Source organism: Danio rerio, chromosome 17, assembly GCF_052040795.2.
Source record: "Danio rerio strain M-AB ecotype USA chromosome 17, GRCz13ab, whole genome shotgun sequence".
NCBI classification, from domain to species: Eukaryota; Metazoa; Chordata; class Actinopteri; order Cypriniformes; family Danionidae; genus Danio; species Danio rerio.
Genome location: NC_141037.1, coordinates 32202737 through 32220888, shown reverse-complemented (window position 1 = coordinate 32220888; position 18152 = coordinate 32202737). Strand labels below are relative to the sequence as shown.

General features: G+C 35.4%; 1 protein-coding gene across 3 annotated transcripts in view; it reads right to left on the bottom strand.

Annotated features, from left to right (window-relative positions):
* Positions 1-17209, bottom strand: part of ldah (lipid droplet associated hydrolase) — a 68570-nt gene extending 51361 nt beyond the window's left edge. For all 3 annotated transcript variants that reach the window (XR_015512699.1, XR_015512700.1, NM_001130785.1), the window contains exons 1-2: positions 17095-17209; positions 14940-15134 (exon numbers count right to left, since the gene is read on the bottom strand). Coding sequence is in view for 1 of the 3 variants with exons in the window: in NM_001130785.1 (NP_001124257.1) it covers positions 14940-15134; positions 17095-17191 (292 nt within the window). In the remaining 2 variants the exon portion in view is untranslated. The remainder of the gene's footprint in view (positions 1-14939; positions 15135-17094) is intronic.
* Between the last annotated feature and the right edge of the window lie 943 nt (positions 17210-18152).

Below are 18152 nucleotides of genomic sequence, written 5' to 3'. Positions count from 1 at the left end.
GGACCGTAATAAGATTTTACTGTGGACAAGATTACTCAGCTTAAAGTGACACACAGAGGAACCAAGCAACCAGCTAAATGCTTGTCTCTTGATATGATGCAGATTTTAAGGACAGAAAGTCAAATTCAAGGGAAAAGTTTGTCATTGTTTATTCACATGTTCCAAACTCAAACTCACTACTTTCTCCCATGCAATGAATATTGAAGGGAACTGTGAAGCTCCATTAATGTCGGAAAAAGAGAAAAAAATACACCAATAAATAAAAGCAGGCCACAAAGATTCTGTGGTATAGCAAGTCTTTTGAAGAGGCTCTTTAACTTTAATGTGTTCAAAAAGTAACTGGCTGTCTAGTGCAGTCACAACAACCTGGAGCTCAACACGCTCAAAATAGTGGAGATGATAGTGTACTTCAGGAGAAACCCCCCTGGTCTCCCCACTGAGCATCATGGACAGCATTGTGGCAGCAGTGGAATCATTCAGGTTTCTGGGCACCATCATCTCTCAGGACCTGAATTGGGACACTCACATTGACTCCATTGTCAAAAAAGTTGACAGATAATATACGTTTCTGGTAGAATGTCCAACCTACATTTTTTCAGTCTTAAACAACAAAACAAAAGTGAACTAAATCAAAAAGAAAATAAGTTGACAAACTGAGCATCCACACCAAAGGGGTATATGCACACAAACTTTTAATTTTCAGCCAGGCAGACCAAGGGCTTCAGGTGAACATTTCATTACAAAATTGTCACGTTTAAAATCAGATTTCTTTAAAATTCAGCGATCTTTACTGCCTGTTAGATATACAATATGAAGTAGGTCTCAGACTGGACAAGAAGCACTGCATTAAATTCGTTTCCCCCCACCATGTCTTCAAAATATGACAGTTTATTTTACCCCAGTATTTTCAATGGAATTTCTGTGCTAGCCTGTTGCTACTGACAATGCCAGCGGTTACAGTGGTCTTTCATCTTGTTTTACACTTGAACAACTAAATGAAGTCTATTTAACTGAATGTATTGTAATTACATTACAACATCGATGCTGTAAAAACAACCGTGTGAAAATAGTCACATTAAGCTTTCACCGGAAGTTTATCGTTGGCTTTAAAATTCTAGCTAAGCATAGAGCCCATTGACAATATCATTCTGTTTATTGTTTATCTTATGGTCACAGTTATCATCATTATTCTGGCCCTTAACTGATTTGTTAATATCTATTTTTTGGGAGCATTAACACACATTTTTCTACTATTTTTCTGCATTGCTCCGGGTTAAGAGGCATACATCAATAAAATTTTAATGAGACACAGCGATGACTCTATTATCCCTTTTTTAGTGTGTTTGTAACACCAGAAAGGTAGAAAGTCTCCTCCTTTTTGCGTCATGTCTGTTTCATCCCTATCCATGTAAAAAAAAAATATCATAAAGCTAAAAGTGCGGCCAAAATAAAAGCGTCTGAAAGAATGCAAAGGAGGCATTCCAAGCAGAAGAAAAGGACAGAAGCATGAGCGATCCTCTCCTCTCCCACACGTTATCATTTCCCCCTCTCCCCGAGTTCATAAATTCAGGCCTGCTCACCGGGACATTAAACAGATACCCTGCCTGCTGTCTCTGACCCCAAAACTACCACACCACTGACGTAGCCCTGCAGGTGCAGAACACACACATACACACTCTTGCACACATACACACACATGCCTTTCTCGCTTAAACATACGTCCTTCTTGCTTACCAACCACACAGACTCACAAATACACACGAGGGAAGCCACTAAATCATACATAAACACCAGGAGTTATGTAGGGCCCTAGTGGATATCATAAAAATAAAATACTGAGTTCAATTTGGCAATCGGATAAAGACATGCCTTCTGGTTTAGTCAGTGAATCAGTGTCATTTTGTTTTACTGAGGAACTTTTATACTGTGAATTCGCTTTAATTTAAATTTAAACCTGATTTAATTGCCATATTTAATGTTTTGGTTGTATGTTTTTGCCATTTTTATTAGTTATACTGTAGGGTTAGGTTAATATAGTGCATTCAAAAAGTATTCATGACACTTTACTTTTTCCACATTTTTTATGTTACAGTCTTATTCCAAAATGGATCATTTGTATTTATTTCCTCAAAATCCTACACACAATACTCCATAATCACAATGTAAAAAAGATTTTTTGAAATTCATTAAAAATAAAAAAAACTGAAAAATCACATGAACATCAGTTTTTACAGCCTTTGCTCAATACTTTTATTGATGCACCTTTGCCAGCAATTCCAGCCTCAAGTCTTTTTGAATATGATGCTACAAGCTTGGCACACCTGTCTTTAGGAATGTTTGCCCATTCCTCTTAGCAGTACCTCTCGAGCTCTATCACGTTGGATAGGAAGTAACGGTGTACAGCCATTTTCAGACTTATCCAAATATGTTCAGTAGGATTTAGGTCTAGGCTCTGGCTGGGCCACTCAAGGACATTCGCCGTGTTGTTGTGAAACCACTCCATTGATATTTTAGCTGTGTGCTTTGGGACACTGTCCTTCTGGAGGATGAAGTCGTCCCAGTCTGAGGTCAAGAGCACTCTGAAGCAGGTTTTCATTCAGCATGTCTCTGTACATTGCTGCATTCATCTTTCCCTCTATCCTATAGTCTTCCAGTTTCTGCTGCTGAAAAACATCCCCACAGCATGATGCTGCCATCACCATGCTTTACTGTGGGGATGGTATTAGCCTTGTGGTGAGTGGTGCCTGTTTTTTTCCAAACGTAATGCCTGGCGTTCACTCCAATGAGTTAAATTTTAGGCTTATCAGACCAGAGAATTTTGTGTCTTATAGTCTTAGAGTCCAGGGCCTACTCACACTATGCCATCCGTACCATGCCAGGCCCGTTTCCTGGATTGTTTGAGAAGTGCGAGTGCGCTGAATCTGGCTCAAGCACGGTTCACTTGGCCGGCCCTGCTCCGGTTGGAAGAGGTGTGCCTGAGCCCGGTTCACGCTTGTGTGTGAGTGCAAAACGCGCCAAAGCCCGAAACTAAAATCGAGACGTGACTTTTAAGGGGCTGTTTCATATGGATTTATTAATCATTCTTACTGTTTAGTGAACGCAAACTGCCGTAGTTTATTAAAGACGCAAACCTCTCACTGCACGACAGCTGCGCACCTTCAGCAGACCTCCTCATTCCTGCAGCATGAGAGCATTATGATTATGAGCACCAAAAGTGGCGGATCTGTTCGGCGAAATATCTGACTGCGTCTCACCGCATCTCTAAGGACTGTTTGGCGAAATATTTGACTGCATGTCACTGCATAACAAACGACTGAAACAATATAACTAGAGAAATCACCACTGTGCTGCTGAGTGAGAGAGCGCTTCTCACTGAACAGCGCAGCAGCGATGACGTAAGCGTGCCGAGGCCCGTTTGTGGTGTGAGTGCGGGCCGTCGGGGGAGACGGGAGGGGGGACAAGCGTGCTTTGGCCCGGTTCGAGGCAACTGTACCTAATGTGAGTACGGCCTTAGAATCCTTCAGATGCCTTTTGGCAAATTTCAGATGGGGAGTGGCTTCCGTCTGGCCACTCTACAATACAAGGCTGATTGGTGGATTGCTGCACAGATGGTTGTCCTTCTGTAAGGTGTCCTCTCCTCACAGAAGAAAGCTGGAGCTCAGACAGAGTGATCATTTGTTAATTGACCACCTCCCTGACTAAGGCCCTTCTCCCCTGATCACTCAGCTTAGATGGCTGTCCAGGTCTATGACAAGCCCTGGTGGTTCCAAACATCTTCCACTTAAGGATTATGGAGGCCATTGTGGTCATTGGAACTTTCAGAGCAGCAGAAACTTTTCTGTAACCTTCCCCAGCTTTCCAATCCTGTCTCAAAGGTCTACAGACAATTCTTTTGTCTTCATGCTTGGTTTGTGCTTTGACAATCACTGTCATCCCTGGTACCTTATACTGTATAGACAGGTGTATCTGTCCAATCATGTCCAATCAACTAAATTTACCTAAGGTGAACTCCAATTAAGCTGCTGAAACATCTCAAGAATGATCAGTGGAAACAGAATGTACTTGAGCTCAATTTAGAGCTTCACAGCCAAGGCTGTGAATACTTGCGTACATGTGATTTTTCAGGTTTGTTTTTTTTAATAAATTTGCAACAATTTCAAAAAATCTTTTTTCACATTGTCGTTATGGGGTATTGTGTTTAGGATTTTGAGAAAAATAAATGAATTTAATCCATTGTGGAATAGGGCTGTAACATAAAAAAATTTGGAAAATTGAAGCGCTATCAATACTTTCCAGATGCACTGTATATATAATATTTATATTATTTATTTTGGTAATAACATTAATAATAATAATAATAATAATAATAATAATAATAATATGCATTATTTTAAAGATATCTATATAGGTTAGTGCAGTAAGATAAAATAAACTAAATTCAGGTTTCTTAGTTTATTTGTTTTTTATAAAACTGAAACATTTGTATTTTTATGGTTTAGGGTTGAGTGTACTATAATACCCCTGCAATAAAGCATTTCGAATTTTGATCTTTCGTAAAATGGTCAAACAAGAGACCCCCATTTAGTAGCATATAAGTACAGACAAAAAAGGGAATGGAGTTAAACAGGTTAAAGAGACCTGCCTTAAGGAAGGCATTAGCAAGCACTGGAATTCGTTCATGCAGACAGTGTGTGAAGTTGTCTTTAACTTATTAGCTCCAACATGCCATAAAGCTGATCCAGTCTGCAGAGGGAGAGGAACAAGTGAAAATGCTTATTGACTCTGGCAAACATGCAGACACAAGGGTGACTATAGCCAGATCTCCTGACAGATTGCCCTGTGAGGCTTGTTCCAATCTATTCAAGAGGTACAGTAATCCAGGATAAAAGGCAGTAGGGGAGTTGTCAACCTCAGGAGGTGGAAAAGTTGAAAAGCTTGGATGGATGAAGAACAATTTAAGAATCAATAGAGAATACCACTCCAGGTATTTTTAATATAACAGAGAGCTTTAACTCAACTGGCCCAGTAAACATGCCTTATTGTATTGTTTTATGTTAGAAACATTTTACTAATTAAATGTACATACACAACACACACTCACGCAAGCACACACACAAATAAAAAAAAAAACTCACTAATACTTATAGGTCCTGTTATAAATGAAAATTGTATGTTTTCAAAATTATCAAAAAGATGCACAGATGAAATAGATAGATGGATGGATGGATAGATGTTAGCAAATGATTTACTATATACCACTCCTTGTTTGTTATTTAAAATGAACAGCTCTGCACTTATGTTTCTTAACTGCATTATTCTAGTTCCGGGGACAATTCTTACTATCGGATATAATGAAAACTCAGATCCAAATTCACCCATTACTCTTTGTCCTGCTGGAGAATTCATCACTCCCATTATCTATTAACCAAAGAAGGATTCTGTTGGTTGTTCTGACTGCTACTGCTGCTACAAAAATGAAATGATGGCTGGATCCATCTACTCCAGTTGAACTGACTTGAAGACTCTACTTTTTGGACATTAGGGGCCATATCATACAGTACACCCAGCGAAAGGCGCGACACAATTGCTGTTTGCTAGTTACAACTTGACGCAATGAAAAATAAAATGAAAAGTATCATTTTAACGTTTTGCACTGTTTAAATAGCAAATGTATTTGTGCTCATATGTACACCCATAGATGTTCTGGTCTAAAAAAGGAGGTGTGTTAAGGCGCATTGCTGGCACGTTGCTATTTTGAGAAACGAAAATAGACTGCACAATAAACCAGCTGAGAACAGGTCTACAGTACAGTGCAGAGCGCGCTAGTTGTGTGCCTCTACGTAAATATAAAAACCACTACCTCCATGCCTTTTTCTTTTTATTCATGACAATTTGCTTTTGTATAATGTTATTATTATTAGCAGTATTATTTATTAAATGCATATTTATATTTGTTTTATTAAAAACAAGCTTTGATTTGCCCGCCTGTCTGGTTTCAGACCATATGGGGCACAGCATGTGTATTTGGATAGAACTCAGTTTTTTGACCACACTTCGTTATTATTGTTCATTTATTCATTTGCTGGAAATTATAACTGAATTTAGAAATAGTTTTGAAACAAATCTTTGCGCTTAACAAACAAAACTAATTATGTAGCCTTTTGGATGTCTGTGCGTACAACATGTTTCCTTATCCATGAAAGAGAGTGAAAGTGAAAGTAAAGAATGAGGAGGCTCATCTCATTGTCAGGCTGCAGATGGTCTGTTTAACTGTTTTCTCCCCAGTGAAGAGCTCAGTTTTTCAACTTACAAAGTCTGCCATATAAAATGGCAAATGCGCTATGGTGCAACACAACTGACTCTTAAAGGAAATGGACGATGAGACTCTAATTGGTTTATCCTCATAACACACCAATAACTCATTAAGGGAATAAGCTCAACCCTGTTAGACCATGCGCCACGGCGCAAAGCAGATTTTTTCATCCCTAAAAAAACAAAAGTGGATTCAGACATGCCCTTAATGCTTTGCACCCTGAGCTTTAGACTATGTGCCTAGACCGTTAAAATAGAGCCCTACTAGTTTAGAATAAACATCAGCCAAAATAAACAGAGCCAGCAAGAAAACTATACACTGTTGGTCAAACTTTGGTGAGACTGTAGACATGTTTCAATCCTGATTGTGTACCTATCATATCCCTATTATTGTTTTTATTATAATCTACCTTTCTCTGGCATGTTAGACACATGCAAAATGTTGCTGAATAGTATTTGAACAACTATTGTGCATGCAAAAAAAGTGATGACTTATCTGGATGATCAGTTTCTTAAAAATAAATTAATTAAAATAAAGCATATAGATAAACATAAAACATAATCTGATGTCCCCATTCATTTCTGTTCTTAAAAAATTCCCAGACACCTGTAGAAACAACAAAATCTAACCATTTAACAATTAAAATGTGTCAAAATTTGACAATTGTCATGACATTTAAATAATTAATTTACACCAGTCTAATAATATGGCAATATATTTACACTACAACACATAGTAATAAAATTTTCAGCACATTAAAGGTCACTCGGTCTCATTTTGCCCATGTGGGACAAGTTGCAATGTGTGCTTTGGCCATTGAGTTAAAGGACTCGCGAGACTAAAGTAAAGGTAAAAGGTCAGTGCTGGACCAGCAATCAAATACAACCTCCGGGTAACATTCCTAAAAGCATTATGCCAGAAATCCCAGAAATGCATGAAAAAGCAAAAATAATAACCTCCCTTAGAAAGCCCATCGTAACTCCTGATCCACCTGCTCATCAAATGCTAGCAAGAGAATCATAATTGCAGAACATTCATATAATTTTATATAGTTGCAAGGTGGTCAGTGGAGTTGGCAGGAGTAGGCTTGTTCCTTGCATGAGCCATGAAAACTGACATAAATATTACATTCCATTTCCAAAAAAGAGAGGGAAACCCCATGGAAACATTTGGTGATTAAAAAAAAGGCCATGTTATTGGGAACATGAGTTAAGTCCACACAGATTATTCTTCAAGCTCAAGTAGAAACCAACACACTGTCTAAAGACGGCAAAGGAAAGGGGAATATTTGTAAGATTGTAATGTATTATCAAACAATGTGATACTGTGAGCTATTGGATGCAGCTGGTGGGACAAGCGGAGTGCTTTGCACAGCAGGTTCCTATAAATCAAAACCATCTGGATAGTCATCCTTGACCCATTGAACATCACTGTGCTTTAAATAGTGCTCATTACAATCTTTTTCTTCTTTTCAGAATTGTTAAAGGGCAAATTTCCTTTATAATTTTAAATGTAAAATATAACTATATCCATGCTTGTATTATTCATCATTACACATTCTTCAGGTCAATTTCTGGATATAGATTAAGTCAAAATTATTAGCCCTCCTGTGATTTGTTTTTTCTTTTTCAAATATTTCCCAAATTATGTTTAACAGAGCAATAACTTTTTTACAGTATTTCCTATAATATCCTATAATATAATGTTTCCTATAATTTTTTTTTTCTGGAAAAAGTCTTGTTTGATTTATTTTGACTAGAATAAAAGCAGTTTAAAAAAAAAAATTTATTTAACCATTTTAAGGTCAATATTATTGGCCACAGGCAACATTTTTTGGATAGTCTACAGAACAAACCATCGATATACAATAACTTGCCTAATTACCCTAACCTGACTAACCTAATGAACTTAGTTAAGCTTTTAAATTGCATGTTAACCTAAATACTAGAGTCTTGAAAAATATCTAGTCAAATATTATATAATGTCATCATGGCAAAGATAAAATAAATCAGTTATTTAAAAATTGTTAATAATTATTAGTTATTATGTTTAGAAATCTTCTTTCCGTTAAACATAAATTGGGGGAAAATATACAGGGAGGTTAATAAATCAGCAGGGCTAATAATTCTGATCTCAACTGTATATATTTCTAAAATATAATAGTTTATAATGGTTTAAAGTACAATAAAAATTGTCTGTGTGAAATTGTCTGCCTATGAATTGAAATTTCAAGTAGAGAGTTCATTTGATACAAACCAATTGCTAAACTGGGCCGCTAAACTATTTATCATCCTGAATATTTTTACTACTTATCTGTACTTCCATTATAAAGCTCTGAAAATGTGAAACTACATAAGAAATTTAGTCCTCGAGAGAGACATATGAAATGAGCAAAAACACAGCAAACCTGCTGCCATCCAGTGGTTTTATTAGTTAGCACTGTTAGCATGCTATACCAGCCAAAGAGTTTCAGCCTTTAAACATAAATGTCAATGTGCCTGCACTTTTTTTGAGACACCTGCCTCTATAACATGAAAATGACAACAAACAATTGTCTTTGTAAACAGTATGGCTGAACAAAGTAGTAACACTTTGGCTGCTTTAAACATTCTGTTGACTATAAGTAACTTTGCAACACTAGTATTAGTCAACTGTTTGATTTATACCTTATAACACATTATTAAGATAGTTTATCTATGGACTGGTTCAAGACTCAATAGACCAGCCCAAAACTGGTTACTCACTGAAGCTAAGCAGGGCTGAGCCTGGTCAGTACCTGGATGGGAGACCACATGGGAAAACTAGGTTGTTGTGGGAAGTGGTGTTAGTCAGGCCAGCAGGGGGCGCTTTGAGTTCTAATACCCCAGTAAAACTGAAGGGGACACTATACTGTCAGTGGGCGCCGTCTTTCGGATGATCCGTTAAACCGAGGTCCTGACTCACTGTGGTCGTTAAAAATCCTATGGCACTTCTTGTAAAGAGTAAGGGTGAAACCCAGTTGTCCTGGCCAAATTCCCATCATTGCCTCTCAATCATCTCCATCCACCGAATTGACTGTGCCACTGTTTCTCCAATCCACCTATAGCTGGTGTGTGGTGAACGCACTGGCACCATTGTCCTGTGGCTGCCTTCACATAATCCAAGTGGGTGCTCCACACTGGTGGTGTGTGGAGAGACCCCCTCCCCATGATTGTGAAGCACTTTGGGTGCATGTCCATGCGTGATAAATGTGCGATATAAACACACATTACATTACATAAAACCCAACCTAAAATGACTTCTAGTTTTAACTTCTACTAGTCTATTAAGACTCTACAAATTAACGCATAGTTGCAACTTGATAGTTAACAAAGAAACTAGGGGGGATCATCAGAATAATCACTGAGCATCATAAAATATCCAGATATTTAAAAGTGATATGTTCATTGCTTTGTTATACCATGCAGTATTCTGTATAATTTACAGAAAACTCGTGTAATGAAACTACTCAGATTTTTTGTTAATATACTGGTGCCAAGTAAAACAAATTTTGAGTTTATATCCATATACTTAGCTCATTCGGTATCGTTATTGTCTCAATAACGCAACACCATCCAAAGCCTATTAAAACAGTAGCACCTGTGCTGGCCTGGCGGATATAAGAGCCAAGGGAGCCTCTGGCCAGACTGCAGAGATTATTGTCGTTATCTCTGAAGAAAAGGGCACAGGTTCTACAATAACAGTGCCGGCGTATGGGCTCTCCGTTTCCCATAAAGAGTCTATTGAGCACAATGCTCAGTGACATTCAGAGCCCGGTGAAAAGCCGCCCCTCTTTAAGGTCATCAGCTTGACCGTGCTCTCTCTCTCCAGGACATCTGCTGTTTAGTTCTTTTTTTCTAACAGATTACGTCAGGAAAATTTGTGGTTAATGTATTTAATTGTTTCATCAAAACACAATACACTTTTATTTAGCAGGGATATGTTAACTGATCTAAAGTGATCGTAAAAAAAACGTGTATAATGTTTATAAGATTTCCATTTTAAATAAATGCTGTTCTTTTCATAAATAGATTCCTAAAATATTTCGAAAAGATATATATGTCAATATTGAAAACAGCTGCTTGAATTTTGTATATTTTTATGTATTTATTGTTTATAATAAATAAATAAAATAAAAAATTAAATAAATAAATAAATAAAAATATATAAAAATCTAAAATAATTCAAGTTCAAATATTTAAATTCAAGCTATTTTTTTTTATTCTAGCACACCAATTCATAATATTCAAATGATTCAAATTCTGAAGGGTCATGTGACACTGATTAAAAAAAATATTAGAAATATAGTATGCAAAAATAGGACACATAAAAAATACTTTATAATAACTACAATTTTTATATAATATATAATGTTACAATGATACTGCAATCAACATCAAAACGGTTTCTACTAATTCTAAATATATAGAAGTGAGGAAATATAAATCTAAATATAGAGATTGAAATCTTCTGTGAAAGTCTTTGGCGCAATAAAAACCTTTTACTGTATTTTACACCAAATATATGCAGGTGGGCACAAGAACATTTTTCTGAAAACATTTTACTTTTAAAACGTATAGTAAAACGTTCAAGTGTGAAAACAAAGAGATGACTAAAACTGCCTTTCTTTATTTGGAGATACACAAAGGGGCATTAAGAGATGAGGGTTTGCAACTCTGAGATCTGATGCCATAACAAGAGACGTTTCACTAATTGCTAAATTGGTTTGAGAGGACAATTAAAGTGAACCTGTGTGATCTATTCGATAATTGTAAATACATGATGAATGCCTGAAGCTGATGACTTTCAGCTAAATGACTGCAATCTGTCTTTATAATAAACTATCATATCTGTGGAAAATGCTTAAGTTTTTATATGAAATCTTGACATAACATATGACACAATATATCTTCAGCCACATTATACCAAACACATCTAGCCACTGAATTTAAACTAAGAATGAACCAATAAAAAAGTGTCAGGTCTTTCTGACTAGGTGTAATAATCTGAACAGTATTTTTAGTGCTTAACATCTGCTCCTGGTCTACATAACTTTTCCATGAAGTCAATGCGCTAGAAGCTGCTGTCAGGGGAAGAGTGGTGGCCCATACAGCCATTTTCCACTGGGGTTTTCTAGTTGACCCTGAGCCAAGTGTAAAAAAAATAGTAGATTTCCGACCATGAGCTTTTTCTTCATAACCCCTGCATCTGCTGGATGGACTGTGTTATGTCCAGTGCTTAAGATAGCTGTGACGCACTCACACACCTGTGTACCAATCAGTGCTAGCTATGTTTATTTATGTATTGGCAACAAAAACTGAACACAGCTCAGTCTGGGATATTTTGCCCCAAGACAGGTTTATTTGGTGCTTGTTCTTAATTGTGGAAGTGAGGTCATAGACTCTGAAGCTAAGCAAAACCCATAAAAGGCTTAAAGTTCATGTAAATATCACTGACTTTAAAAAATTTCTAAATCATAAAATGAAACTTCAAAGCAAACTGTAAAACATTCTGTGTACATTATGTTGGCAAGAGTCAGATATTTCAGCCTGCCTCAAGCTAAAAATTTAAATACAATAAAAAATTATAATAATATAATATAATATAATATAATATAATATAATATAATATAATATAATATAATATAATATAATATAATATAATATAATATAATACTATTTTGACGGGTGAATGTGGGATTTTTATATAAAAAAATTTTTTTGCAGAATTTCTGAACCAGAAACACTCCCCCATTAGCTTAAGTAAAATTCCTTACATTTATATAGCGCTTTTTTCTGGATGCTCAAAGTGTTTTACACACTTTTGGGGGAAATCTTCTCATCCACACCCAGTGTGCAGCATCCACCTGGATGACACGTCAGCAGCCATAATGCACCAGACCGCACACCAGCTGATTGGTGGAGAGAAGGCAGAGTGATGAGGCCAGTTATGTTATAAGGATGGACAGAGCCCAGGTTAAACCCCTACTCTTTCTCAAAGGACATACTCATATGTTTAACAACCACAGAGAGTCAGGACCTTGGTTTAATGTCTTATTGAGACTCGTACTCACTGAGTAATATAGATTCCCCATCAATATACTGGGGCGTTAGGACCCACACAGACCACAGGTTGAGCATCCCCTGCTGATCTCAGTAACACCACTTCTGGTAGCTATCTAGCTTTCTCATGTAGTCATATAGTCCCAGCCCTGCTTAGCTTTAGTAGGTGACCATGTGAGAGTAGCAGAGAGCTAGCTGCCGGAAATATAGTAATCAAACAATAAAATCTGTTTTTTTTCCCCATTATTAAAAAAAAAACTAAACAAATAAATGAATATATATACAGGGCTTTACATTAACACGCACCAACCCATCAAATACGGGTAGATTTCAGCTCTGGCGGGTTAGACAGACACTCCACTAGCCACTTTGGCTGGTTGGAAATCTGCTACAATGTGTACAGTAGTTTTCTTAAAAGCAGGGTTCGACAATAAGCGTGGCCCAATATTCGTGCAAATGTGATCTTAGAATCGAGAAGCAGCACGACTGACAAAAATAAATGTGTTCGCACGAGCAAAACAGCAAAAAAGAAGGTAAATACCGAACGAGAGGATGATCACTCGCGCGCATAAGTGATGTGATGCAATGCGCACGACTGTTAAAAAACGTGCACGCTCCCGTTTACTTATGCAAAGCAACCGTGCCTAGAAGAAGCGCAACTGGTGCGATCTGAAATAGACTAGACGAAGAGCGATGATCATTCACCCATAGACAGTCCTGCTGCTTTCAAGAGCTCAAGATAAAAAAAATACACATTCTTTTGTAAGCAGCAGCGGTCACTGCTTTCATTTAAATTTTTTCTTTGAACAGATTACTAAAAGGCCTAAATTAACCTTGTGCACATGAACATCCTCTCATTATCAAACACTGTATGTTTCACCTGGTTTCTTTTGCTTACAGTTATTTTTGTAAATATAATTTAATTATATTTTGTTTACAATAAGTTTGCTTTAATGGGAGATTACTCCCTGTTTATGTGTAGTTAACTGCTGATCTGGGACTTTTAGCCAGGACAGATTAGTGTGCATATTTTAGATTTATGACAATAATTATTTTTTAAATGTAATGTTTTTTAAAGAAAAGGTTTGTTGAATTAAAAAGTGAACCTATAAAGCTATATTTTCCTTGTTTTGACACATTAAAAATTTGTGGCTAAGAAATACTTATTTGGTGTGGTCGGAGATAAATTTGGGGAATCCTTAATTTTGAGCCCTGAAAAGTGGTGAAATAAAAACTAATTGTATTGCGACACAACCCTTTTGCTCGTACACACTGAGCAAGCTAATACATAATGCACACAAGAAGTTAAATGAAAGAGAAGGCATGTGGACTTAACACAATATCTAAATCAAGTAATTTTAGCATGTCAAAGTCAAATTATGCATATAAAATATATTTCCCAACAAGAAAAGTGTGGCTAGTGAAAATGGCAAATGGCTAGTAATGTTGGAAATCTACTAGCCACAGTGGCTGGTGATCAAAAAAGTTAATGTCAAGCCCTGTATATATATATATAGCCATTTTCTTTAAATCCTATTCATTCAACTTGCCTTGTTTTTGGTTTAGCTGCATTTTAGCTTAGTATTTTAGACTAGTTTTACTACACTAAAACTTTAGTCAAGGTACAGCCGAAATCAATCATTAAACAATTATTTAATCAATTAGTTTTCACACTTGAACCATGATTAATTATTTTGATTGTTGTCATTAGAGAAACCGCATGAGAATTATTGTACTCTCCTACACAGTATGAATAGTATAGTGCATTTACCTCACTAGTTTCCCGTTTTATTATAATAAATATAAACACTTCACACATTACAACAAATGGTAAAAAAAGAAATGAAAAAATGTGAAATTCCTAATATAAATCCTAATAATTTCAAATCAAAACACCCTGTAATCACTGTGGGGCAGTGGCTTTATTGTGTCAGAGACGTGTCTTTTTACTAACAGCTGATTGGTCCTGAACATAACCTGACCCCGAGCACGATATTGTGGAGCTTAACTATGCAATTAAAAGCCTAAACTAAGTAAACTATATACAGTTGAAATCAGAATTATTAGCCCCCCTTTGAATATTTTTATCTTTTTTAAATATTGCCTAAAATATGTTTAACAGATCAAAGAAATTTTCACAGTATGTCTGATAATATTTTTTTTCTTCTGGAGAAAGTCTTATTTGTTTTATTTAAGTTAGAAATTCACCTTTAGGGCAATTTTTTTTTTTTTTTGATAATCTACAGAACAAACCATCATTACACAATAACTTGCCTAACCTGCCCAGTTAACCTAATTAACCTAGTTAAGCCTTTAAATGTTACTTAAAGCTGTATAGAAGTGTCTTGAAAAATATCTAGTAAAATATTATTTACTGTCATTACGGCAAAGATAAAATAAAACAGCTATTAGAAATGAGTTATTAAAACTATTATGTTTAGAAATGTGTTAAAAAAAATCTCTGTTAAACAGAAAACGGGGAAAAATAAACAGAGGGGCTAATAATTCTGACATTCTAATGCAAGGTGAAAAAAGACACATCTTACCTGGAATGACAAGAATGAGTGTTTTGGGAGAGTTTGGGCCTTTGCTGGCGGTATGCAGGTCTTTTGGTCCATATTTGAGCAGCTCTGTGACTACCCCTCTGCAGTAGACAAACTCCACAGAGGCATCTTCTCCAGGCCCTTCCGATCCTGAGCTGTTCATCACATCAACCGAATCAGCTCCACACAGTTCTTGGCCTAAGATAACAGTGACTGATATTATTATATACAGTAAACCAAAAATATTAAAGGGGACCTATTATGCCCCTTTTTACAAGATGCAAAATACATGTCTGATGTCCCTAGAGTTTACATGTTAAGTTTCAGCTCAACGACACAAATGATGTTTTATTGCTCTTTGAAACTGCCCCTTTTAGGTTTTAATCATAATTGTGCCATTTTGGTGACTGTCTCTTTAAATTTAAATGAGATTGCATTATTTTCAGAAGAAGGCGGAGCTACAAATGTATGTGTCAGTGATTCAAAAACAATAAACTTTCTATGCCAATGAGGGAGAGATCTTCACTAATGGGCGGGGCTTTCACCCTCTGATGATGTGTACAAAAGGAAAATCTCAATCAAAGTGTTTCTGCAGAATGTTTTTACCAAGTGTGATTTTAAAGAATAAAATGTACAATTTTTTAGCATTGGAAGCTGGTTATATTGACAGATTGTTGCCACAGAGCTGTGCTTAAACCCCTTATAAAAGTGATTTTTGCTTAATAGGTCCTCTTAATTTGTTTAAAGTGGATGGTTTTGCAACTGCATAACCTAGTAATATGGTTACTAAATATGATGATTGATACACTGTAAAAATGTATATGATCAGTTAGTCACTGTAACTAATTAAATTAAGTTAATCATGTTCTATCTTAATTTTATAAGTTACGCAAGCTGTTTTAAGTCAGTTCAACACAATATAAGTTCAATGGATCGGTAACCAGGATTTTTTACAGTGTAGATTACAGAATAGTCACTTAATCTAATGATATTTGCCGTTTTAACAGAGCCTACAGTAAAAGACAACCGAATATGGGGAATTAGTCTGTATGAGTTATGATCACATATGATGTTATGGTTAAAGCTTATTAATTCATAGCGCACACTTTTGTACACTAGGGCTTAAAATAAAGCTAAAAAAAACACTTGTCCTATTCCTTTTAAACAGACAATCTATCACTGGAGCAAAGGCCATAGAAAGCCAGGAAGGCTATGGCAAGCTGTTTTGTTTCATTTGCAGAATATAAATTAATTGATGTCAACAATTCAATATCCAATAGATGAAATGTTAATACTTGATATGAATAGCTCCAATAGCGAAAATGCAAATTCTTAATATTAATAATGACGTTATTTATCACAGAAATTGAACTCATATTATCAGGGATTAAATTTCAACTAGGTAGAAAAAAAAAAAAAAAAAAAATATATATATATATATATATATATATATATATATGTATGTGTGTGTGTATATATATATATATATATATATATATATATATATATATATATATATATATATATATATATATATATATATATAATTGTATTTTCATTGAATATCACTTTAGGTTACCATTCAAACTCATTTGATGAAATCAATTCAATTGCTCATTTTTTTCAGGTAAATTTATTTGTTCTAGGTATTTCCAATAACTAATAATAGATTGCTGAAATCAGGAATAAATATCCTGAAAATAAAGTAGACAAGACAAAACGGCTTGCCATGGCAGTTCTGACGTGTAAATTAACCTCTGACAGAATGACAGGTTGCAACACACACTGCACATTGAGATTACGTTATCGTGTTCAGCTTAAACTAAATGTCACAGTGACTCAATAACGAGACAGAAACAGCACAAAGAATAGAATAGAATAGAATAGAATAGAATAGAATAGAATAGAATAGAATAGAATAGAAGTCAAAAGTAGCGTAATGAAATATTTGCAATTAGCCATCACTGACAACTTTCTGCTATGTTAAATAAGACCATGTCATTGTATAATTTCTTACCGATATGTCTAATATGTGAAGGTCTTTGAAATAATCTAACGTTTACACAGCCATATAACGTTCATTCATTAGATTAACCTCCGACTTTACAGACAAAGATCAGCACTTTGATATGGTTTATGATTTTATTGCAAGTCTTACCGACAGATGATATTCTTTTGAGTTTTTGTGAGCGGAGAATGTTTGTAAGAACAGATGAAATGACATTTACTGGTAATCTTCCTAGGACAGGTACCATCAAACCAACGGAGCGACTGATTCGCTTTCTACAGGACTACTTCTCTTGATGTTTAAAGTCATCCAAGCTTTGGAAGCTCATATCGCCACCTACTGTACTGTATGTACTGATAGTGTCTTTTTTAGTGTTTTTTTTTATCCCAAATATTATCTTAGCAAAGTTTTATTTATGAGTGATGCGCGGGGTAAAAATCTACGTTTAGAACGAATACGATGTTTTACTGTGCTTTTACGGCATTTATAAACTTGTATTAAATAAAAAAAAATTAGAAACTCTTTGAAATTACAAAATGCTGTATAGGGCTTATATGGCAGAGTAGGGACGGTTGCAACATGGGGAAGTTGCAACAGGACTTATTCCGTCATGTAGGAATGAGCTAGAGTGATGATATTCATACTATTTTCATTTAGACCCTCTTTAATCTGAGAGAAATCAGCCATAGGTAGTATAAAAAGAGGGTTTTTTTTTTCAGAATATTTCTTATACTGTTTAATTTGTTTTTGTAAAACATTGTTCATTAGTATAATTTAAATCACTGTTTTCTTAGCCTTAAATAGGCATAGCTATTTAGCGTTAAAGCTATTTTATCTCCTTAGCGTAAACAGTTTAATCAGGGTTGACAAACTTTGGACAGTTGCAACATGTGGTTGCAGCTTTCCCCAATTACTAAATTCATTTAAAACCTTTCCACATTACACAATGTACGATTTAAATTTTATTACAGTTGCAATGTAATTTAATATAAAAAAAATTCTTTGAATAATTCATTCATTTCAATGATCAAAGAAGTAGTTTAGTAAAAGTTCAGTCTGGATTTCTCAGTTTTTTTCAGCCTGGTTGTTCTTTTAATAGTCTGTATTTATATGGCCAATTTAACAATTACATTTAGTCTGTTTACCAAAGAATAAAAATAAAAATCCAACCTGGTGTTTATAATTTTTTAAATATTACATTTTATTAA